The sequence below is a fragment of the Marmota marmota genome, unplaced genomic scaffold, assembly GCF_001458135.2.
Source record: "Marmota marmota marmota unplaced genomic scaffold, marMar, whole genome shotgun sequence".
Taxonomy (NCBI): Eukaryota; Metazoa; Chordata; class Mammalia; order Rodentia; family Sciuridae; genus Marmota; species Marmota marmota.
Genome location: NW_026000016.1, coordinates 3,691,203 through 3,716,683, shown reverse-complemented (window position 1 = coordinate 3,716,683; position 25,481 = coordinate 3,691,203). Strand labels below are relative to the sequence as shown.

Here is a 25,481-nt window from a genome sequence, read left to right as displayed (position 1 = left end):
ACGTGGTCTGTTCAGTACTCAGAAGGTAATTATTTCAAACTCTGCCACAGGAAATCTGCAGAAAATTCATAGCTGTGCTTTGCTTCCTTCTTAAGCAGATAATAAAAGAATGAAACCCCCATTATTTTCTTCTTGGTTTTGGACTCGTGAAAACACAGCATTACTGTCATTTGCTTTAATAATTGATGGCTCTGAGTTTACCATGCATGTATCCACACATTAAATGCCATCAGGCTGGGCTGTGGGTGCTCTCAGAGCTCTTGAGTCTCTTACTTCATGGCTGTGTTCGTCAGTCCCCTTTCCTTTTTACAAAAACATATATTCATCTGTGGCATAATGGAAAACTGATAGCCACAGTTGTTTTGAAATCTGTCTAAAACAAAAGTTCACTTTAATGCATGGGCTTTGTGGCTTCTGCTTTGGTACCTAAGGAATTTCTTTTCTTTCTTTCTTCTTAGTCACATTCTCTTAATATTTCAAATTAGGAAAATAGGGCATTTCTGTACCCGGTTCATGTTACAATGCTATAAGAACCATGCCATCAAGAAAAACACACACCTGAAGTGTAAATTTTCTTGCTATGGGAACATAAAATCAATGTAACAAACTTTTCAACACCCACCTAGGAATGGCCTCCAACACATTAGTTACTTTGGGAGTTTAAGTGTTAATTCCAGTGATAATTCCATTACTAAAATACTTTGTATTTCCATTTGGAAATGCCTTCATGGTTAATTTGCAAGAGAGCCTTTTTAATCACAGCACATTTTGACCTAGCTCAATCTCCTATTTTGCTCACCAGATTTGGATGTGCATGACTTTTAGATGTGTTTAAAAAAATAGCAATCAAAGGGGCTTGTAAGCATAAAGATTGGCTACCACAGAATAGTTTCATGAAGGTAGGCAGTCCAAGTGTTATGGATTCTAAAGCAAAATGTAGCAATGGAAGACATCACTAGATATGATTCTCATGAGATGCCCATTTTGAAAAACAATTCTGGAATATATATTTGGGAATATAGGTTAAGAATCACATTTTTGAATCACACTTTAAAAAATAGGAGTGAATTCATATACCCTAAGTGGAGATTATTCTTTGGGGCACAGAGCAATTGATTTGCATGTAAGCAGTTTGGAAGTGTCAAATCAAATATTTTGCCCTACGAAGCCCACTATGGTGACTTTCCGGTAGTCCCTCTGTTGAGTGTTCTTCCTATGAGCTTGCTCACACCAGGCCCCAGCTGTTTTGGGAATTAGGGAGGAGGTCTGAGTCTCCTCTGTGGGCTTCTGATTAAGAATGCCCCATGGCAGCTGTCTGAGCAAAACAGAGACAGGAGGCAAGACTATTTTCCATGCATTATTCTTGTCTTAAATGGGAAAGTTCCAACCAGAACTCTTCCACCCCCACAAAATGCCTTTTTTCCATCATTTGATTTCAGACTTTGAAGCAGTTTTGAGTTGGATGTGATCTCTCTGCTGAGGTTATTTTCAAATGCATACTTAGCCTGAGCCCTCAAAGAAATCAATCCCCATCATCGCCAGTGTTGGCTTCGTGTTACCTGGGATGGGAGGAGACATGGCTGCCACCCAGTACCCCAGCTGGGGGGCAATGTACGTCCACGTTAGCTGGTTGCCTTCCTGGTGCACGAGGCCTAGACCGCTCTTCAGCCACGTTCCTGTGGAATTCAGAAAAGAACTTCAGCTATGAGCACGCTGAACTCCTATTTAAGGCTTATGTACTTGTAAAAGTCACCTTAAATGTCATGTTTAGAGCTCATTTGGTAGTCTGGAGAGTTAAATCATCACCTGGAGATTGCATACAGCTCTCTGTAAAAATTCTTTTCAACTTCCCTTTAGGGAAAAGGTGAACAATTTAAGTCCTTCTTTGCCTTCCCCCAATCAAATTAGTTTCAGCCACTTTATTAAATATCCCTCTTTCCAAACACAGATAATTTCAGCAGGAGCCTTTGCAGTGCAGAAATAGAATAATGGCAGCATGCCAGGGGCTGTTGGAAGTAAAAAGAGGGGTGGGGGGAGAATCTTGTGATGTTTATAATCATTACCTTTGAACAAATAAATTTCCTATACCTAATCACAGATTGGCTATGTTACAATTACTTAGAAAGTTTTTTTTTTTTAATTTTAAATTTATAATTCCTCAATCTTTGCAAATTCTGTTCTAGTAAGCCTGGCTTAGGTGAGTATTTAAGAAAAAAAAATTCAGTTGGTTTTGATGCTAGGAAACACTGAATAAGTCAAAGTAAGTTCAGGTTTTATCATCAGTTACTACTTTAATTGTCATTAAGGAACCACTATGTACTAGCTAGTCACAGTATACATGTCTTACAGATATTTTATCTAAAATTCTCACAACAACCAAACAGGGTAGGCCTCAGGGTCCCTTTTCAGATGAGGAAACTGAGGACTGGGGAGTTGTAAAACCCTTCCAAGGCCCTTTGGTTCTGGAAAGCACAGTGGAGGTACCTAGGCCCACCCGACCTCCAGGGTGGGGTTATTGTTTCCCCTCTGTCGTGCTGTATTCCCACCAACCTTCCCAGTGTCTGTTTATTTGGTTACTTTGTAAAGTTTATAAGAGTAGACCCACTGAGGAGGATTAACTTGCCTGAGGTTGTAGGTGGTTTCCCAGCCAAAAGTGGAACCACTGGGCCAACCTGCAGAGCACCCTGCTCTCTGAGGCCCGGGAGGGCTGCTGTGGGCAGAAAGCAAGGGAGAGGCAGGTGAAGCTCTCCCATGGCTCATGCTCACCACTCTAGAGGGTGGGCTGCACACTCGGGGCTCCTGCATAGCTGCCTCACTGCAGCAAGTGTCGGCCACAGATGTGCTGAAAGGATCAAGTATACCGAATATTCTACCCACATTTCTGCCTTTCTTAGGTGCACATATGGCTGAGGCAATAGTGGATTATGTCCCCTCTGAAGAAATAAACAATACTTGGGCAGCTTCTAGACACTATCAGTTGCCATGGTAACATTCAAATGCAGTGGAAAGGTGCCCAGTGATGTTATGCCTCCTGTCTCACAGCCCCCCTCCTCTGCTTAAAGGACAGCGATACACAAAGAAGGACGGTGGGAGAAGCCAGGCATCCAGGAGAGCTTTGCATTCTCTGGCTGTCCCATGCAACAGGCTTGCTCTTGGCTCCAGATGATTCCTGTTCAAATTAGAGCAGAATTTAAGCTAAAAGGACTCTAAAATGAGTCTGAGAACATAGAAGCCCAATTCAGATTCATTTCCGGGGGTGGGTTTGCCCACAGGTCGTTTGGCAACTGAGAGGAATCACTATGTCCATGGGGGCTCCTAAGGAAACAGAAGACACTGGACACTGAAGAAGAAAGGTTTCTATGGTGGGTAAGAACAACTCCCCAGAGGTAGAGAATGGATTTTACGACTGCTTCCACCCCCACGCCCCAGCCCCTGGGCCCCCTCCAGTTCTGTCCTGACTTACATACCATGCCCACTCCCACACATGTGCTCCCCCAATTGCAAGATTTCTGGATCAGCCGGGAGGCGGCTGTGCATTCTTTGTTTTGCAGTTTTCCCCAAATTGGATTCTTGACTGACTGCTCTTCAAATGGGGCAGATACTTAGGTTAGGATAAATGGGCCTCAGAGAATAAGAGCTGGAAACAGCCCCAATTCCTGATCATTCAGGAGCAAACCACCTACCTTTATCCCTAAGTTGCCTTTGCCTTCTACAAGAAAATCAAGTGAAACAGACTTTAAAATATCTCCAAGTGGGGCTGGGGATGTGGCTCAAGCGGTAGCGTGCTCACCTGGCATGCATGCTGCCCGGGTTCAATCCTCAGCACCACATACAAACAAAGATATTGTGTCCGCAGAAAACTAACAAATAAATATTAAAAAAAAAAAATATCTCCAAGTTACATCTGGGGCAAGCCAAGTGGGTAGAAGAACACACAAGAACACAGACACACACACCATCCAGCTGACAGGTCCCAGGTCCATCCAGGGAGATGGAGGATCTGGTAGTGGTGCCAGTGGAAGCCAGAAAGACCAGTGACAGAAAAAGTCATAGCTGTTTTGGGAGTTCAGCAAGGGAAACAGTGCCCCTGGGGCAGGGGAGAAGGATGAAGTTAGCTTTGATGGTCAAGTAGGGTTTGTCAGTAGGGGGAGGGGGTGAGGCCAGGAGAAAGAAGGAGAGGCTATTATAGGGAAGAGAACAGCAAGAACCTAGTCATAGAGCAATGGGTATGAATGATGGACAGGGATGGGGCAAAGGGAAACCCAGGTTGCATGCAAGAGAGTGGTGGTACTGAGGCTGGGAAGGAGTTTGCCTTCACCTGGGCAGGACTTCAAATGCCATTAGCAGTGGGAGTTGCTGGGGACCTGTAAACGAAGGCACAGAATGGCCAGTCTTCCCAACACCTCTTCCTGTAGTACACGCCCCTCGTTGGTTCTTGCCAAGTTGGTCCTTACAATACACAGTACAAAAAGAGTGACTTTGCCTATTATCATGGGTCCAACCTCACGTAGTTTTACTCTTTTTCCAAAAGTCTACCCATTTTCCAGGATACAAATCAAACCATGTGCTTTTCCTTCTAGTATATCTAGTATACCTTAGGTTGCTGGCTATTTTTCTAGGTCTTATCTCCTCTAGAAGACGGTAAGCTTTGAGCGTTTGAGCCTGTGTCTTATATTCCTTTTGTCTTCTCCACACCTAGAAATATCTACAGGGTAGGAACTCAACAGTACTTCCAGTGGAGTGAAAGCTACAGATGCAATCCAAAAATAACATCAGGTAACCTGTAGTCGGCTAGAAAGATATCCCCGCAAAGTGTGATTAAAATGGGATGCTACTCTTCCCAACTAAAGGGAGCAGAGTCATCTGAGGAAGAGATATTAATTTTGGCATACATTTTCTGTAAAATGCACACATAGCCAGTGACTACGGTGTGACACTGTTTTGGGATTCAACAATCATGCTGTTACTGGCAAAGCATTTTCCAAGGTTTCTGTTTTGTGGGAGGAAGTAAGCTACAGGGAATACAAGAATTAATGAATTGTGTACTAGAAACATATGCTTCTCATTACTGGAATCCTGATGCTGCTGTGGGTGCAGGCTGGTTTCCCCACCTGGGCAGCAGGCACACAGAAGAAGAGATGATTGTGCTCAAGCCTGGGGACAGAGGCCTGAGATTCCTTCTTCACAGGTGATAACTGCTGGCAGAGCAAACAAACCTCCCTAACGTCTCTTCTGTTGAATAAGATTATGTGATGTCCGGTGATGTGACCAGATGCTAACAGAGTGTTCACGTGGTGGTGGTGGTGGTTGGGGGTGGGGTGGGGAGTGCCGGACACTGCTCAGGCAGAGCAAGGCAGGGACCAAGTTGCTCCTACTCTATGGACAAAAGAAAGCTCCTGTTGCTTTTGCCTGTTCTCCAAGCAGTTCATCTGCCAGCCAGGTGGTGCTTACTTCCTCTGGGCTTTTCTGTCTTTCCCTAGGCTACTCCTTCCTAGCCTCTTTCTATGGCTTCCTACTGCCCCCTCAGCATCCTCCTTCTAAGCAGGCAGCTGCTGGGACATGCAGGCCCAAGGCAGGGTCACCTGGTACAGGCAGGCAGGATCCCAAGTGTCTCGTCCCTTCATATCCCATCAGCGCATCTATCTGGCTGCCGAGCAGGTGTCTCAGGAGTTGGCTGGGTGACATGTGCCTTTTTGCTCTGATTGAGGCCTCTTCGTGTCTGTTATTGGGAGTGCATGTGTGTGAAGGTCATGTGGTGATCTCTCTGGCAACACCAAGAAATGAAATTCTGCATGACTGAAATTTCTAAACTGTCAGTTTTCAAGTAGTTGTAAGACATTTGAATCCTCTAATGTAATCTTAAGCAGAAACAAATTTATAAGCTAGATAAAAGGTAAGCCTCTCTGCACAGAGGTCAGGAGAAGTACCACTCAGTGGCAACCCTCAGCACACCTCCTAACCATGGTCTGGAAGCTATCGTCTATACATTTGCCAAAATTGGAAAAGGCAGTTTTATACAAATTCTAAAATGCATCCCTTTCTCCTGTCTTACAAAAAGTAAACACGTTTTTGATTTGTCTTTAAAATTCAGGGTTCTTATTATGATCAACTATTATGATAGGTTCTGACATACTGATGCCCTTAGGAATCCAGAGTTGAGGGTTATGGATGTGTTTGCTCTGATAATAAACAGTCCTAGTGCACTTATATTTGCTTCCCTTTACTTTCTTTCTTATGGTTTGCTGTGTTCCTGTTCTGGCCCCCCTGCCCCCTGCAGTCTGTTTTTGGGAAACATCAGCCCCCCCAACCTATGTCAGAATAACATACACAGGTCAATGAGGGGTGGGAGAACAAACCAGTTATAGAACAGTGACATTCTGAATCCAGGGTCAGAATTATTATTCTCTAAAATTAAGCCCAGCTCCATAGAAAGACATACTTTCAAGAAAAAAAGTGTGCATTGAAATATTACCCTCATATTTGGGAAAAGAGTTAGTTATGTATTCTGCTGGCAAGGTTCAATGTGTTTAAAGCACCCTGAGTTCTTCATGTAGAAGCTGTATTTAACTACAATGATTATCACACATAATAAGGGACAGGCAGGAGAAGACAGGACTCATGCTCCCATGCAGGACGGGATGGGGTCTACTAGCAATCACTAGGGAGGCCACTTTCCTGCCTGGTTACCAAGCACTAATGAGGTCAACTTCTATTTGCAACATATAAAGAAAAGTGAGTTCAAAAATTGAGCAAATGGCTCTCCAAAGGCAAAAGAATGGTAAAATACAAGACTCACCCAAACACAACATCTAATTTTAATGCAACCTAAGGAGGTCAGATACACTTTGCTTTTCCCACCTGGCATGTTAGTTGGCTTGGAAGCCCCTCTGTAATCGGTACATGATCTCATTCCAACAAGCAATTGGCAACAAGCAGAATGACCTGATCTTATGAGCACTGTGGAGTTTAGAAGGGAAACTCTAAGTAAAAACCTTACACTTTCAGAGATTACATGTTGACATTGACACCCGGAATATTAGCCAACATACAGAAACACATGCTGCTATTCTCACTTGAGATCTGTGTCATGTCAGACCTCAGAGCCCTGGACAAATAAGTGCCCAGCACTAGAAGTGCTCAACTGATTACACAGATGACTTCCAAGGCAAAAGAAAATCCTCCATGTGAACTCTGACATTCTGGGGCTGGCACGGAGACATGGAGTGTCCTGTATGATATCATGGAGCTGCTGGAGCAAGTCTGGAGCCCCTGCTTTACATTTCTTTTGTCATGCATGTAAGCAATAAATAGCCTCATCACTTAAACACAGGAGCTGGGCATTCCACTTCTTGCAGCTAACATGTTCTACATGACATATTTTTTTCCTGAACAAAGCTGGAGTAGGTTCTATGAGGTTTCTGAGCTGGGACTCAGTTGGAAGAAATTCCACAAAACCCATCTCAAAAAAGTTCCACCAATTAAAAGGTGATTGTTTACACTGTGAAATAACAGCCACTTCTACTCCTAAACCCACATTTTCACTGTGCAATATTTGGAAACATCTGTGATGAGAGATGAGGCCACTTGTGCTAATACAGGCATGAACTCAAGACAGTGGGGACCACATTTCCCCTGCTTTTCATCTGTTTTCTCTGGTCAGTAACCATCTCCTCACTTTGGCTAACCAGACATGGGGTAAGCATTAGCTCTCTGAGGGAATGATCTTAAGAAGTGTACCTCTCAGATCCAAAGTGAGCTGCTCTTCTTCCTCTTATCATCACCATCACCATCACCATCACCATCACCATCACCATTATGTCCTTCCTGATCTTCAAATATACTGGTTTTCTTTAGGAGCCAGACAGATGTTGCTTTTGGAGGCTTTCATCTCTTTTAACCTCTACTATAATTTTCTACCAATTGTACACATAGTAGTTCCAAGATCTAAGTCTACTTTGTTGCATGCTTTAGCACACTGGCGCAGAATCATTCGCTAACATCAAAATATAAAAGTTCATCAACCTTTAAGTCACATTTGTCAGTTCAGTGGGAATAGTGACAATTTCCACATTTACACTATTGTGGAGTAGACTTCTCATTTCCAAATTAAAGTCTGTGGCTTTGAATAGCTAGTTTGCCTTTTCTGGAATTATTTTTCCATGAAATCTTTGAGGAGTAAACATTCCTCGTTAATTATATAGCAAAACACTTGTCTGATGGGCAATTACCTAATCATTCTTGTTGAAAGCAATCGAACTAAGGAGCGAAACTGATGTGGGGATGGATGGATTCTTATAGCCCTGGGCAAGTACATTTCAGGACTGGTTTGGACAAGAATAAATTTAAGGGCAACTCACTATAACCAACAACCTTCTGTTTGAAGCACAAAATCACAGATGTGTTGAATATTAGAAATTAAGACACGAAATGAGCCTATATTTGGCTGTAAGATGTTCCCTTCTGAGGAAGATTTTTTTTTTTTTCCTTTTTGCAGTGCTGGGGATCAAACACAAGGAAAAGAGATTCTTAAAAAATAAATTTAATTGAAGAAACTTGATATTTTTTCCTTTATGCTTTTGCTGAGCTATCACATGACTTACTGAAATATATTTTAGGAAAGGAGCAGTAATGGGAAATCATAAAGATTCGGCAGTTATAGAAAGTTTCTGCCTTGAAGAGATGGCCAAAAGTATTAGGCCACACATTAACATCAATAAAATTTACTGGGTATATGTGGATATTTATGAATTTCCAGAAAACAGTATCAGAGTATGAGTTAATTAGCCCCATCAGGAGAAAATTTCCATTCATTATTAAAGTTCAATACCATCTTGCAATTACAGGTTGGAAGAGGCTGGGCGGGGGAAGCAAAGGGCTGTGGGTGGCACAGCCAGTAGGCTCTGGATTAGAAAAACAGTTCAGGATGAAGGATGGTACAACAGAGTTAGCAAGCATCTGGAGATGTGATAGGATGCTCTCCATCAGGTCTTGCTAAAGAGCTCATTAAAATGGGAGATGTCCTAAGCATAGGGGCTGATTGGGTGGATCTGGAGGAAAGCCTGAGGTGTTCTGTGACAAGCTGCTGGGTGATGCTGGTGCCACTCATCTGTGGACCACCAATTCAGCAGCAAAGCTCTAAGTTACGTGCCCTTGAGTAGGGGTAGCAGTCTTCTCAAAAAAGTCTGATGCCATTTCCCACAATGTGGGCTTGGTGCAGCAACTGGGTGGCCAGTGCTTGAAGCAACTAGAAGTATCTCTGATCAGCTCAGCAAGGAATCTAGTCACTTGGCTAAGCAGGTCAGGGGTCGGCAGACTCAAATGCCTACAGATGTCGCTGTGTCATTACTTAAGGAAAAGTGCTACGCAGTGACTTGGTTGCTGTGTGTGTGGACAAACTGGTTCCAAATCAAGACCTTTTTATCTCCTCCTGGGGTGCTCTGTACCCAAGATAGTCCCATGTCAGGCTCTAAGGTGCCTTCTGTATCTCAGTTTAAATGTCACTTCTCTGTAGACTCTGACCAACTAATCACTTTCTCCATCATCATTTGGCTGAACTGGTACCTATGCCATCTAAGTATACTAGTGCATTGTCTCCTTCTAGAATAAAAATTTCAGAATTATAGGGCTCTTCCCTAATTTGTTTTGTCACTGTTTTATCCCAAGAGTGTACAACAGTGGGATTCCTAGCATGGAGAAGCTATTTGTTAGACAAATGAACTGCTCATTTTTTTTTTTTTAAAGAAAATTCCATGGGAAATCTCCCCCCCCCCTTTTTTAATGTCGGCAGTAATTCAAACACAACAAACAAACAAATATCCCCAAACTAATTATAAGACACATCTGGGAATGGGCTGTGGCTCTGCATTCCCACATCCAGTTCATTATTCTTTTAAGCCACATTAAGTCCTGGCTTAGAAGCAGGAATGCACAAAAATCTGATATTCTGGAAAAGGAGGGGATCTGCAGTCTGAAGAAAACCCTGTCCTGTGTCTCCTCTTCTTCCCTTCCAGGGATGTCCTGCATGTGCCTTGAGTACTCACCATGCCCAGTTTGGCTTCTTCCTGATGAGGAAAGATGTCAGCTCCCCAACCCCAGCGCAGTTTTGAAAACAATGATGAAAAATGTTGGTTTAGAGTAATACCCTGTTTTCCTAATGGATAAGCTCAGTTAAGAAAGAGTTGATTACAAACACTTCTTCTAAAAGGTCTGGAGTTGTGATCCTACTTTTATTTCCCTTTGATTTTGGCTACTTTCAATTACATATTTCAAATGGCTGGGCTGTTACATACAACCACATTTATTAGGAGGAAGCAAGGGTGCTTCTGTGGAGACTTCGATATACCACATTCTGTATGTGCTGAGTTGGTCTGGGTGTGTGTCTGCCTACGTGTGTGCATACAAACGACTGTAAAGGAGTGGCTCAAGAGAAGGAGCAAAAAGAATTATGATATTAGGAACATAACATGTGGCCAGGAATGTACATCATACTTAAGCTTTATATAATATTGGATGGTAGGCTTTATATATCTTAGTTTTGAGCTAGAAACATTAGGTCCAGAGAAGTTGGTAATTTACCCCCAGGACAATCCTATCCCTAACATTTGTAGACCTTGAGAATTTTCAGACCTGATTAATGTACAAAATCACTTTTAAAAGAAAAGAAAAACTCATATGAAGTCATGACCTTATTTAAAAAAAATCATGTGTTAAGTGTGTCCTAATCTAAAGGAGCTTACAGCTCATATAAAAATATAAAACCAAATTTGTAAAAGAAACAGAAACAAGGCTATATGTACTATTGCAAAATAAAATTAAAATTAAAAACATCAATTGAATGTAGTACCTGATGATGTGAGCTAAATGTCTAGATTGCAACATACTCAGGACATAGATGGCCAGGGTGGGGATTCTTTTGAGTCTGGCAGGTCTATGATTCAATTCTTCTATCACTTTCCTCAAGCTGAACTTACCATAAAACTTCCTTTCTTCTAACATAGTTTTTCATTTTTCCTTAATATGCTGGGGTTGTATTATTCATCTATCATGTCTACTCCTCTTCTGTTCTCATTAGTCCTATTCTATAAAATCGTCTATTTATAAATGTAAATTCAGGCAACAAAAATCATCTGGTAATTTTAAGTTCTGTATCGAATCCAAATGATGCAGAATACCTTCAAGTTAAATTGTAAAAGATCACTATTAAAACCCACCCACCTTCCCCAATTTGAAATTCCTTGCAGAAATTATCAGATGCCAAAGAAGTCCCTTGGGTCTTCAGGCCCTAGGTTGGAAGCGCAGAATCTTGTTCAGGAAACCAAGGACATGTGGGATCTTCATCTACCCCAAGTACCCATCCTTGGTGCCTCACTGGAGATGAGGATGTGGCTGTAATGGCCAGTGGTGTCCAATGGAGAGAAAGAAGCAGACCCAGGAAGCTGGCTGGGCTTTTGCACTAGTGAGAGACCTGCTCTGCACACCAGAAGGCATATTCTTACATTGCTCAAATTAAAAGGCAGAACCCATTCTGAACTGAAGGGTTATTTAGAAATCCAATTCCAAACAGTCAATGATATTCAAAATATGGTATAGCTGTTAGAGGATGGGGCACTGACCAGTCAGATGGATGGCTGGGGCATCCTAGCTAAATACCAGCCTGGTGGTGGTGGTGGTGGAGGGTGAGATTGGGATGCTACATTTAGTGACATTACAGCTTGATCATACCAGTCCTCCTTTCTTATCATACTTTACCCAAAATTCACTAGGCAAGAACAACAATGATGATGATAATAATAATGGCAAACATCCACAAAGCCTTTCGCCAACTGACCAGTACTATTGTAATTGCTCTTCATTCACAACAATTCTCTGAGGTAGGGACTGTGGAGAGAAAATGGAGGTCTGAGAGGTTCAAGGACTTACTTTAGCTCACACAACTAGTGACCTAATGAGAAGCTGTCACTCAAGCCCATGCTGTCCCAATTGCTGGGATGTGTGCTGCTTCAGTAATCTGTCCACTAATGCCAGAGGCTATGTATTATCACATCTACCCAAAACATTTTTACTTATAAATGGAGGAAATTGGCAATATAATACCCCTAAAATATTTGTTTCTGAAAAAAATTGTGGCATCATCACTTTCCTAATTACTTTTTATTCAGACTGATACTGGAATGAACACGTTAGATCCGTAGTTAAAACCCAGGCCAAACAGCAGCACCCCAAGGAGCATGGAGGCTTCTAGGTGATGGGGAAAGCCAGCAGGACACAAACTTGCCACAGACAGCCCACAAGGTCAATCTCCATAATTGGTCATTAAAAGTTGACTCTAAAAGAAGACAGGTTTTCTTTGAGGAGGAAGATATTGATCTCCAAATTCTGAGACCACAAAAGCAGGCAACAGTTGTCAAGTTTGTCAAAAAAATGGTTTTCATTAAACCCAAGCATGGGAACTTCTAGTTCTCCATCCAATGATATTTTAAGAAAACCAAATTCCTAAGAACAGGGTTTTAAAACAAAAGTGCTTTGAATCCCAGCTACACTAGAGCTAGTGGGATGGTATTATTTTCTGAAAATTGTCATTTGGGGGAGGCTACCAACACAAAAGGCTTAACAATTCTCAGAAATGGATTGGTATTAAAAGATTGTTTTTTGAGTTGCTAGGTAATACTGAAAAACAACCGTCCCTGTTCTGAGATCACTCCCAAGGGCAGCACAAGTGTTATTACCCTGGCTTTATCCCTTTCCGTCAGCCCATAGGGGTAGGACACTACAACTAGGATGCTAAGGGTCCACAGCAGCCCAAAGATCCCCATCTGCATCTCAAAGAGCGAATCGCCAGGCTGGGGTTGTGGCTCAGTGGTGGAGCACTTGCTTAGCATGTGTGGGGCACTGGGTTGGATCCTCAGCACTACATAAAAATAAATAAATACAATAAAGGTCCACTAACAACTACAACTAAAAACCAAAAATATTAAAAGAGAGAGAGAGAGAGAGAGAGAGAGAGCGCAAATCACCATTGACGGACTGTCAAGCTTTCTGGCAAGACAAAGTTTCATTCTGTCATCATTTACTCAAAATAAGTCCTATGTCCTCAGTTTTCTTTGCTATCTGCTACATCATATTGATCCACCTTCCTGGAAGGTAAATCATTCCCCTTTCTCCTACTCATCTCACAGAAGTCCAGTTCACTTCTAAGGGTAATTTTTACATTTGGGAAAGTAGAGACTCTTTTTTTCTGAGAATTGTTTCTTTGTTTCTAAGCCACGATCTTTGCAGTGAAACGACCTATTTCAGGTGACAGTGTTCTTAGGGATATATTCATATTACACTAAGGTAAGTTGACTTCCTCCTTTGTTCAACACCCTTCACTACTGCATCTGTTCTCATGGGAAAAAATGGTGTGTATGACTAAAATTAATATCATGCATATAATATATATTTAATGTAGGGAAATAAACTCCTTTTTCTGTTCTAACTTTTGCCCACAAAATGTGAAACAGTTCATCCTTACAATTCAATCACAACACCTACTATTACAATCAGAATTCTTTCATCCAGATATGTAGCTTATGATGGAGAAAAATATAGGCTAGTAATGGTATTATTAATTACTGGGTTTTTTTTTCAAAGCACAGTTTTAGGTTCATAGCAAAACAGAGAGAAAGGTACAGAGATTTCTCACTTCTCTGCCAATCCCCCCGCTCAAGCACAGCCTCCTCCATTATCAATATCCCCCACCTGGAACAGTAACATTTGCTACAACTGAACCTACACACTATTATCACCCAGGGTCTGTGGTTTACATGTTCAGTAATGTGATTTCATTTTCTTAAAGTTATAAGCACAATTAGTGCTTTAAGGACTTCCACTCCCTCCCATTATCCACCCACCCCCAAAACTAATGAAATGAAACAAAATATGAGAATGAGATCTGTATTTTAAATAAGCTCCACATTCAAAGACAAGCTGGCCATGACTTACCTAAAGGACTAATTAAATGTGCACAGCATCAGCAGTAACGTCCACCATCTGAAGCAGACACAAATCTACTCCAGGCCAATTATGACTAGGTTCTCCCGAGTGCCGGCTATGTATGCGCCATACATGATAAGAAGCTGGTTCAGTAACCACCATTTCTATAGCAACCCCCACATACTCTGCCGGCTATGTTTTGAGAAGGCAGTTAAAACTGGATTTCACAACATAGTTTTGCTCTTAGAACATGCTTTTATTTTTGTCATCTCATTAGAATGAAAGTATCCAAATCAAATGAGATGCCATTAAGTAGCAGAAACTTAACAAATCTAGAATCTTAAATCTCAATTTCTTTGCCACTTGCTGTCAGTCAGTCACTTTAAATTCTAACCACTGACCTGGTTTGCTTGTTCATAAGTGACCATTCCCCAGGGCTACAAGTCAGATTTCACTCTGACAACCTCCTACATCAGACAGCCATCTGCTGCCCCAGTTATACACTAAAGAAAGAGTAAAGGCCCAGGAAAGCAAATTGACATGGTCACCTCTTATTGTCCAGAAAGTTCCAGCTGAAATGCACTTCCTTTGCCAGACCTGGGAAGGGAAACTGCTTCTTTCAAAGGTCAAACTGACCACTGCTAATGACTAACAAGTTGTGCATGTTTATTCACATCCCATCCCATTCCTTCAAATGCACCTTTTCACGTAGGACACAGCGAAGGCACAATCAGAGAATCATAAGTTAAAGAATTATGCTAATTCCTCAAAAGACAACACACAAATCTACTAAATAGGGTCATATTTGTTCCATAAATCAAGTGGAAATTTAACACAAATGTTTCAGCAAAGCATACTGTCAATGCAGCAAAAGTTTTTGTGTGTTTTAGGCAAATTATTTGAGAGTATATATATATAGCCACTAAACATACTGAATATAATCCAGTGTTATTTGTACTCTAACAAAATGTTAATTTATTAGGCCACCCTTGGGTGAATATGTAGGGTGGACCATGGAGATGCTAATTTTTATTATGAGAAATTCTTCACAAGTCCCCACCCCCGAAAAAAAAAATTTAAAAGAAAATTGTGGCTATTAAAAAAATGACAAGTGGGATAAATGGCAGCATTAACTACTGACCCCTCTAAAGGTGTCAGAAAAAGTCCATCTAAGCCTCTCTAAGAGTAAATTTTTTTTTAAAAAAATATTTTTTAAATTGTAGATGGACACAATACCTTTATTTAATTTATTTATTTTTATGTGGTGCTGAGGATCCAACCCAGTGCCTCAGACATGTGAGACGAGCACTTTACCACGGAGCCACAACCCCAGCCTGAGAGAAAATTTTATCTGCAGTCATGGATTTAAGTATTTGAGTTAGAGATAAAACATGGGTTTAGAGAGTTGATATTAAAAATGTGGTTTTATCATTCAAATAGAAGTCCCACTGAACTATAAAAGAAGTTTCATAAAAATTATAAAAGAAGTCTCTTTTTTTCCACAATGAAAATCTGCTTTTCTGAACATCAGCTGTCACACTTGGCAAAATGCAGAAGGCTGTCTGGCTCACAGGAAATATGGAGGTTGTAGCTGAACCCACACCTCAGTTTGGTCTGGCAAAGTGTGGAAACCAGTGCCTCACATGTGCTACACAAGCATTGTGATATTAGAAAGGGAAGAGCTTCCCCCAGGAGGCTAGATCGGGGGTCACAAACTTTTTCTGTAAAAGGCCACACTGATAGTAAATATTTTTGGTTTGGGGGACAGAGTGTTACAGTGTCAAAGCATACCAACAGGCGACTATGGCTGTGTGCTAATAAAACTTTATTAGGAATGCTTATGCATGAGTTAAATAAAATTTTATTTGTCCCTCCGTCCCTTCCTACTTCCCTTTTTCCCTATAGTTCTGGGGATCAAACCCAGAGCCCCACACATGCAAGGCAAGTGCTCTATCAGTTACATTCCCAGTGAGTTTCATATAAAAAAAAATGTGTCATGAGATATTCTTTATTTCCCTCTGTTTTTGCTGAGTTATAATTGATGAATAAAAATCGTATATACTGGGGCTGGGGTTCTGGCTCAGTGGTAGAGTGCTTGTGTAGCACCTGTGAGACACTGGATTCAATCCTCAGCACCACATAAAAATAAATAAATAAAACAAAGATATTATGTCCGTCTACAACTAAAAAAAAAATTATACATACTTAAGGTTCATGACTTGATGATTCAAAATACATACTAAGATAAACAACATACCGTTACCTCACCACTACCATTTTCTTCTTCTCCTTCCTATGGTAAGAATATTTAAGAGTTATTCCCTTAGCAAATTCTAAGTATACTATACAGTACTGTTATCTATATTCATACAGCTGTATGGTAGACCTCTAGAACTTACTGGAAACTGTATCCTTTGACCATTTCTCCCTCTTTTCTCCTCTTTTCTTTTTTTTTCATATTACATATAATGTGATGAAATATCATATAATAATTCCATATATATGTGAAATCCTAATATATAACATATATTTGTATTTCATATTTTTATTTATTTATGAACACCTAGGTTGATTACATATCTCAGCTACTGTGCTTTGTAATGTTTTGAACAACCAATAAAAAAAATAAATAAATAAAAGGGCATCTGTAACTACAGAGATGACCATGTTAGTGCATTGAATAGACCCAATTTCTGGCACAAGCAAAGGCTTTCCTTATTTTTTAACCTCATCACCTACGGTGTCTAAATGAATGATGAGTTTTAGTTTGGAAGGAACAGTGCAGTTAGATCACAGAGCCTTAAGACTTCCCAGTTAGAAATCCAAGCACCCTCATTTTGCAGAAGAGGGGTCTGTAGTACAGACAGGGAAAGAGGCCCGCCCTACATCACACAGAAGAAAGTCATAAGCCATGGCTCCTGCCTCCCTCTCTGAGCTGTCCATGCACCCCTGACTTCAACCCTCATGGCCTTGGGGCTAGCGCCACTGCACTTTAAGAAAACACACTGCTGGGCACACTGGTGCACACCTGTAATCCCAAAGGCTTGGGAGGCTGAGGCAGGAGGATCACGAGTTCAAAGCTAGCCTCAGTAACTTAGGGAGGCTCTAGGCAACTTAGTGAGACCCTGTCTTAAAATAAAAATTAAAATATAGAAATACTGGGATGCGGCTCAAGATTAAGTGCCAATATATAAATAAATAAATAAATAAGAAAAGTAAAAGAAAACATAATGAAGCAGACTATCAGAATCGCAGGCTCTGCTCTCCCTTACAATTGCTTATCCCTGCACACACACACACCCATCCCCGGTATCACACACTCATCTTTGGGCTTACCCCAAGAAGCCCTGTGCTCCAAGTAACCATCCCCAGGACAGGTGTGGGCTCTGGGAGCCCGCTGCTTGCAGGGATGGGGGTGTGCCCCCGACAGATATTACTGGAGTTGGGTAGAGCAGACTCTTCTGCCGCCTGCATTCCTGTACTTGATAATTCCAAGGCTGGAACTCCCTAAGTGCCCACTGGCCAAATTTGCTGAACACTTGACTTTCAAACAGCCCTCATTACAGACCCACAGCCATCTACTTTCTGACGGGTTTGGAGTAAATATGTAATCGGGGAGTTTTTAAGTCATGTTCTGTAAAGTGCCGTCTGTGTCTGCTGTTTGGTTATTTTATGTGGTCATCTTTTCTCCTCTTTTCATCTTTCTTCAATCATTTAAAAATTAAAAAAAAAACCAAAACATTTTTTGGGTCACAATTGACCAATACAGATTTAGGCAAAAAAATTCTTAATGGATTTATAAGTTGCTACTTCTGGTTGTTTAACAATTTCAAATTGGTAATTATTTTGATTTACCTACAAAGTTGATAATTTAAAGTGTTAAATGATTTATTTTTTTTTTTGTAATTGTACATTGATAGAATGCCTTTATTTGTAATTTTTGTGTGATGCTAAGGTGCCTCACACATGCTAGGCAAGTGCTCTGCCACTGAGCTACAGCCCCAGCCTTGTATTAAATGATTTGAAGTGATTATCATATCATAATATAGCAACTAATGATAAACTGTATTATGTATTTAGTTAGATGTGTTGGTGAATTCCTAAATTTGTTTTTTTGACCTGATAATACTGTCTTTGAAATTTTTTTTGTTTAACTGAAGTGTTTCAATTTGAACTAAGATAATGATATTATTGATTAAATATATTAGTAAAACAATTTATGAGACATGTAGGCTTCATTTGAATTTAGTAAATCAAGGAACATATGGTTTCTTTGAAATGTCCATCCAACCCTAAAGTTTTCAGAAAACATATTTTAATTCATTTGAGTATTTTTGAATGACAATCCAAACATTGGTTTTCTCTGTGCATGTGCAATCTGTTACAGGCAGGAATTTGGTGGCTACATTTTTTTTTTTTTTGCAGTAGATGCTAAGTTAAAAAGACCATTTAAATGAAAATAGATCAACCACACAATGAAGACTCCCAGTGAAAAGGCTCAAAACTATAGGGATTATTTCTGAAGTCTTCTTGGATGACATATTCCAGGGGCTTCATAACAATATGCACATCTTTGTTTTCAATGATTTCTATATTGTATTAGCTTCCAACTGCTGCTGTAACAAATTACCATGAACTTATAGGGCTGGACATACCACAAATTTATTCTTTTGTATCTCTGGAGGTCAGGAGTCCAAATTCAGTTTCTCTGGGCCAAAATGAAGATGTCTGTAGGGCTGGCTTGAGGAAGAATCCCTTTTCTGGCCCTTTTCAGTTTCCAGTGGCTGCCTGACCCCTTCCTCCACCTGCAGAGTGCTCTAACCTGCCCTCACCATCATACCACCATCTCCTCAGACTCTGACTCCTTCTGATAGAGACTGTTATGCCTACAGTGGGCTATCTAGATAACCCAGGCTCATCTTCTCATCTCAAGATTCTTGATCACACCTGCCCCTTAACAATATAAGGTCATATTCACAGGGTCCAAGGATTAGGATGTGGAGACATTTGGGGGAAGGGCATTATTCAGCCAACTACATACATCAAAAAATTCTTTTTTTAAAAAAAATATTTATTTTTTAGTTGTAGTTGTACACAATATCTTTATTTTATTTATTTATTTCTATGTGGTGCTGGGGATCGAACCCAGGGCCTCGCATATGCTAGGTGAGTGTTCTACTGCTGAGCCACAATCCCAGCCCTCAAACAATTCTTTAAATACATTTTCGTTGCTTGTAAAATGTACATGAACTACACTAATGAACAGCAAGACGCTGCTTTTATATACCTGCGCCATATCATTACCACACACATGACACACATTTAACCTAGAGAAAGCTTCATTATATTAGGAACATGATCTCCTGGACCTAGTCACCCATATTCAAATGTGTTCATTTAGAAAAGAGGAGGCAGGAAGGAGGAAGGGAATAATGATGGGAAAAATCCAATGAAACTCTTCTCCCTCGAACAAGAGCTCCGAGCTCTGTGAGTTCCAGGTGGTGCCTGAGGCACAGCACAGCCATCGCCTGACACAATGTCAGTACCACTAGGATGTGAACAAGGGATGGTGGGGCTCTGTCACACCTAGGGGTGGGCAAAGGGAGTTGAAAGGACAGGTTCTGCGCATGCAGAGTGACAAGCTCTGAGGCAGACCTTAGCTGGTCTGAGGAAGGGTAAACAGTTTGGGGTGGTGGAAATGGAGGGCGAGCACAGGACAGTGGCTGGGACGAAGGCAGGAGATGGCCAGGGCTGGATCTGTGGAGCTTTGTGTGCGTGTGATATAGTCTGGCCTTCCTCGCAATGAGTGGCTTGTACACAGTCTCATAAGGAAAGCAGCCTGTGGTTTTGAAGATAACCCAAGTGGCCACACACAAGGACCACGGAGGAAAGGAGGGGCCGAAAAACCCCCCAGACAACTGCCAGAACTGAGAAGACAGTCTTAGCTGAGGTAGTGGCAGCTCAGGGGAGGGGAGGGTAAGTATGAGAAACAATGGTCTCACGTCCACATGACTCTAGGGTCCAGACACCGCTGCAGGTGGAGTGGGGCACAGGTGGAGTGGGGCACAGGGTAAGTTGGAGATAACTCTGAGGTGACTTCTCTGATGGTTAGTAGATGATGCCCTTAGCCAAGAGAGGAGACACAGAGATGAGCAGGTGCAGAGGTTAGAGTGCGAGTGTGTGTGTGTGTGTGTGTGTGTCTAAGTGTTTTCACTGAGTTTCCTGTGGGCTATGCAGAGACGGAAATCTGATAGATAGCCAGAATCACAGGCAGCTGCAGCAGTGTGGGGTATGGTTAGATGCCCCAGCAATGGCACATCAAGTAAGTCAAGAGTAGGGTGCAGAATGCAGCTCAGGGCAGGCAGAAAGAGAACCCAGGGGGCTGGGTCATAAGGTCAAGAAGAGGGCCTTTGACAGAGGAAAAGAAGCCATAAAATGCTGCAGGGACATCAGGGAAGGTGAGGAGGTCACTGATTCCACAATTGGCAGCTGCTAATGGCCTCAGTGACGTTCATTTTGGGAGACTGGAAGGATGAGGAGGGACCCCAGGGGCTTGGGAGGTAGGAACAGCAGATGGGGAACAACCTCTCAGGAAATCTGGACTACGGGAAACCTGAGGTGCTGGGATGGCACCGCCAGAGAGGGCCCGCCCCAGAGTTGGGAACCTCTGTGTGCTTCGTGAACTCTCGGGCACACTTGCTGTGGACCCAGTATGGTACCGAGCTCCTTATGGTACTGACTCATCCATTCCTGTGACCACTGAGTCTCATCTGTCAACTGGACTTAGGGCATGGCCCCCTGGTATGTGATCAGATGCTGTGAAGGTGTTTGGGGGGATGAGAATAACATTTAAAGCAGACTTTGAGTAAAGCAGATCACCCTCATCTAATCAGTGAAGCCCTTCAGAGAAAGACTGAGGCTCCCTTCTTCCTCAGTTACTTTTAGACTTAAACTACAACATCAATTCTCTGGACTTCTAGTTGGCCGACTTGTCTTGCATTTTGGGCTTGCCATCCTCAATCCTAAGAGGCAATTCCTTAACCTCTCTCCCTGCTCTCCATCCAAATGATTCTGTTTCTCTGGAGAACCCCAATATACTCCTCATAAAATCAGCAGGCACAATCATTATTCATTTTATAGCTGTGGAAATCCACCATGTCCACAGAGTCCTGCACTTAATCATATGCTTACTGACTGCCTTTCCAGAAACAGACTGGGTGTGTTTAGGGCTTACTGGGAGGGCTAACAAAGGCGGGCAGAATATATCAGAGAATGAGTCTCTGTAAATGCATGTTTCTCACAAATGAAAAAATAATCATGGCTATGCATGCATGAAGATTTAGCCAAGAAGATATTTATCAACCATTAGAACAGTAATATTTTTTTTCTGATTGTAAAAACAGGTTTGATGAACCAAACTATGATATAGCCATATAACAGAATTCTATATGCTCACTAAAATTGATACTGCTGAATAATAATGCGATGGAAGGATGTTCATGCTATTCTAATAGTTTTTAAAAACAAGCTAAATATGATAAAGTATCTAGGAAATATTCCCATTTCTTTTAGAATGCTGGGTGGAGGGCAACCTTTAAGAGGACTTCTATTTGGGGTACTTGTGCTTTTAAATTTTTATTTTCTCCCAGATCACTCACTACAAAGGAAAGCAAGTGGCTAGACTTTAAGTAGTTCTGTGGAGAGGCCCCTGTGCAAGAAACTGAAGCTTCTAGCTGACAGCTGGTGAGGAACCAAGGTCTGACTGCAACCATGTGAGTGAGTCGGGAAGTTCACCTGTTGGTCTCAGCTGAATCTTGCTTAAGATGACCAGCAATGAGCAGAGCTCTGGCTGCCAGCTTGACAGCAGCCTTTGCTAGAGACCCTAAGCCTGAAACACCCAGTTCAGTTGTGCCTGGTTTTGTGACCCCCCCCCCAGAAGCCATGAGATGGTTGATGTTCACTGTTGCTTTAAGCTGCTACATTTTAGGGAAATTTGTTTTGTGGCACCAATTGATAATTAACACACATGTGCAAGTGAAATGACCAGGTAGGATTCAAAACCTATTAGTGATTTTCACTAGGTGGTAGGATAATAAGTCATTTTTATTTGCTTTGTAAAACGTTGGCAAATATTTTTCCTTTTTCGGAAGACAAAAAAAAAAAGACCATGTCACCAAGAGAGATCATACAACCTCCTGAAGAATAAAAGGATAAAGATGAGGAGATCCAATTTTAGCTCATCACATTTAAAGGTTTTTTTTCAAGTTAATTAGCTTAAATGTACAAAATTTAAAAAAAAGAAATGAAACTCCCAGCTGAGTGGCTGAAGGATATGGTGGAGCAAACTTTACCCACCAGAAACCATAAATGCACCGGGAGCGGCAGCATCCACTAATGACAAGGAAAGAAGACTGCCTCGGGCTCCTTAGAAGGAAAACCAAATGGTAACAAAGTCTTGCAGCCAATTGCAGTGACACGGGACCCTTGCTTACCCAGCTTCTGGTCAAACCGCCATGCTGCAATGTAGGCATTGTGCCTCAGACTGCTCTGCGTGGCCAGCGGCACGGTGACGTAGATGGGACCGTCCACCAGCACTGGGGTTCCATTGCTGCTGAGCAAGTGGACGCTGACAGCTGTGACGGGGGTCAGGTCATACCTGGTGCTGTTTCCTAGAAGGAAGAGGCAGTTTCCATCATGTTTTCACTAAGTACCTGGGCTGCAGAAACCCTTGGAAAAATAGTCCCTACATACCAGGGACTGTTTCTATAATCCTCATCATAATCTCATCAGGCAGGTAAAACCCCCACTGTAGGCATAAAAACACAGGCTCAGAGAGGGCAGCAATGGTAGCTACCCTATGGTCATATACTAGTTAGTAGTATAGAGCCAGGTTCCAAGCTGGGGTTTGCCAATTCTATCTATTATGCTCCATTTCCCCGAAAGGGCCTCAAAAGAGATAGATTTTTCTAAAATGCAAAGTGAAGGAATATGTGGAAATCATTGAAAATGACTTCTACATAAAGTAAGCTCCAATAACACATTTAACACATATAATAACATAAGTCAACAGATGACCACAATGAAATCAAAAATTTTAGACTGTTTTTTTAAAAAAAGAAAACAATAAATTTCTTCAAGGATTGCTTTAAAATATTAACTTCTGCTAAAAGTATTCTATTAAAACTTGGACTTGAAGTATTTATGATTTATTTTAGTTGCCACTGTTATTTTGGTCTATTTAAAAGGAATTTAATATCCCATTTACCCTCCATTAGAGGCCTTATTCAAGCCAATGTTTTAATGACTGTCTCCTGATAAATTAGAGAATGCTTATGAGACTAAGTAATATTTATACACTTAAGCAATCCATTTTAGAGTTCTCTATAGTGAAATATAATATCATGCAAGTGTATTCTATCATAATTTTGCATCTTTCCTTGAACAGAAAATGACAGTGATAAAAAATTTAAGCAACATTAGAATGCGATCTATAGGGTTTCTTATTCAGCTACTTGTACATTTACCCATCTATCTGAGCTAATGCCTCTACTTTGGAACAAATGAAAACATTGAAAACAAATCGTGAATTTGAGAGTTTCTACAATGAGTTATAGCTAAATCCTTCATAGAGCAACTTCTGGACAGTCAATGACAGCAGAACGTTTCATCTCTGTTTAGCAATGAAGGAAAGGCAAAGGAAGAGAAGACTTTTATTTTTAGTCTGGTCATTTTGTTTTAGGATGAAGAAAACCAAATCCCAGAATATACCATGTTTCTGGTTAAAATACCTGTGGATTGGGAGATACATGTGCCAAGTGCTTAAGGTGACATAGTAGCAAAGCCAGGCTTATCATGCCTGACTCTAGGCTTTGTCAGAGCCTCTGGATGAGATGTAAATTAAAACTGCAGAGAGGTTAAATAACTCATTGGACTCTATTATATAAACAATTTAGAACTAACATCTTCCTTTAGGGAGGGCTGTTCTCCTCCATCAAGCCCTCTGGGGGCTGTCTCTGTAAGGGAGGCAGCAGGTGAGTGGAGCAGGAAGCATTAGAAATGGTCTCTCTCTCCTTCCTCCTTCCTCATCTTTTGATTCTTCCTTTCCATGATCCTATACATTCCTGTCCCAAGGAAGTGGGGTTCCAGAACCAGATCTGCTATGATCTACCCACACAGTCTGGCAAGTTTCTCTGCTCCTCTAGGACTGTTTTTCTTATCTTCACAACTAAGGAGGGTGGACTAAATGCCTTCTCAAGGATATGGACATAAATATTCTCAGCTGTAAACATTCAGAAGTAAGCCAACATTGCAGGAATGAGCATATTAGCTGAACGCAATACGCATTAGGTTCCTGTCACTGAGAGTCCCTTTAGAAGTTCTCTAGGTCCCTTAAAACATGGTAGGTAGTCACACCTGCATTCTGGAAGCCTCTCTGCTTCATCAGTACTCCATTAAAGGCCTTCTACTTGATGCCTCCCTGAAGATGCTCTACCCTCCTGTTTTCTTTGTTCTGAAATGATTCATACTTTAAGGGCTAAGTTATTTCCCTTCCACTCTTTGAGTTCTCTATATAGTTAGGCTTCCCTTTCTGCCCATCTTTTTTTTTTTTTTTTGGTCCTGGGGATTGAATTCAGGGGTGCTTAACCACTCAGCCACACCCCCCAGCCCTTTTTATTTTTTATTTTGAGATGGACTCTTGCTAAATTGCTTAGGGCCTTGCTAAGTTGCTGAGGCTGACTCTGAACTGGTGATCCTCCTGCCTCCACCTCCTGAGCAGCTGGGATTACAGGTGTGCACCACTGTGCCTGGTGTTCTGCCCCAGCTTGATGTAACTTGACAGGTGTCAGGGCAAAGCACAGGAGGAGTGGGAAGCACGACGGGCAGCTAGAAGACAGTGGTCTCATCTCAAGCTTCCAGTTGATTAGTTACTTGTAACATGAACAGTTCAGCTTAGCCACCAGGGTTCTCTTTGGCTTTGCATTCTCCTCCAGTTTCAGGGTTGAGTATCCCTGATCTGGAAAATCTTTTTTTGTGTGTGTGATACTTGGGATTGAACCCAGGGGGCGCTCTACCACTAAGCTACATCTCCAACCCTTTTTATTCAGAGACAGATCTCACTAAGTTACTGAGGGTTTAATAAGTTGTTGAGGCTGGCCTCCAACTTGTGATCCTTTTGTCTCAGCCTCCCATACTGCTGGGATTACAGGTGTGAGCCACTGTGCTCTGCTCCTGATTCCAGATCAAATCTGAAATCCAGATTTCTAAATCCCATGATGCTGAATTGGTAATGTCTATGTAAATATATATATATAAAAATACCCTCTTCAAAAATCTGAAATATTTTTTGCCCAAGTATTTTGGGTAAAGGATAATCAGCCTGTCACCAACTTTTTGGGGTTGTAGGACAACTGGCAACTTGATCCTTTATTGTCCCCTCTCTGTCTTCCTGGAGTTGCCAGCAGAAGTTATTCCTTTAAGCCCCCTTGGGAATGCCATAGAGCAGGTCAGTG

At 41.5% G+C, this 25,481-nt stretch overlaps 1 protein-coding gene across 2 annotated transcripts in view; it reads right to left on the bottom strand.

Moving 5' to 3' along the window:
• The window catches only part of Fam171a1 (family with sequence similarity 171 member A1), a 50,991-nt gene that overhangs the window by 5,405 nt on the left and 20,105 nt on the right, over nt 1-25,481 (bottom strand). Inside the window, exons 4-5 of one of the 2 annotated variants that reach the window (XM_015483416.2) lie at nt 22,464-22,640; nt 1,560-1,676 (exon numbers count right to left, since the gene is read on the bottom strand). In XM_015483416.2, coding sequence (XP_015338902.1) covers nt 1,560-1,676; nt 22,464-22,640 — 294 coding nt within the window. The remainder of the gene's footprint in view (nt 1-1,559; nt 1,677-22,463; nt 22,641-25,481) is intronic. The other variant, XM_048809064.1, reaches the window with a different exon arrangement.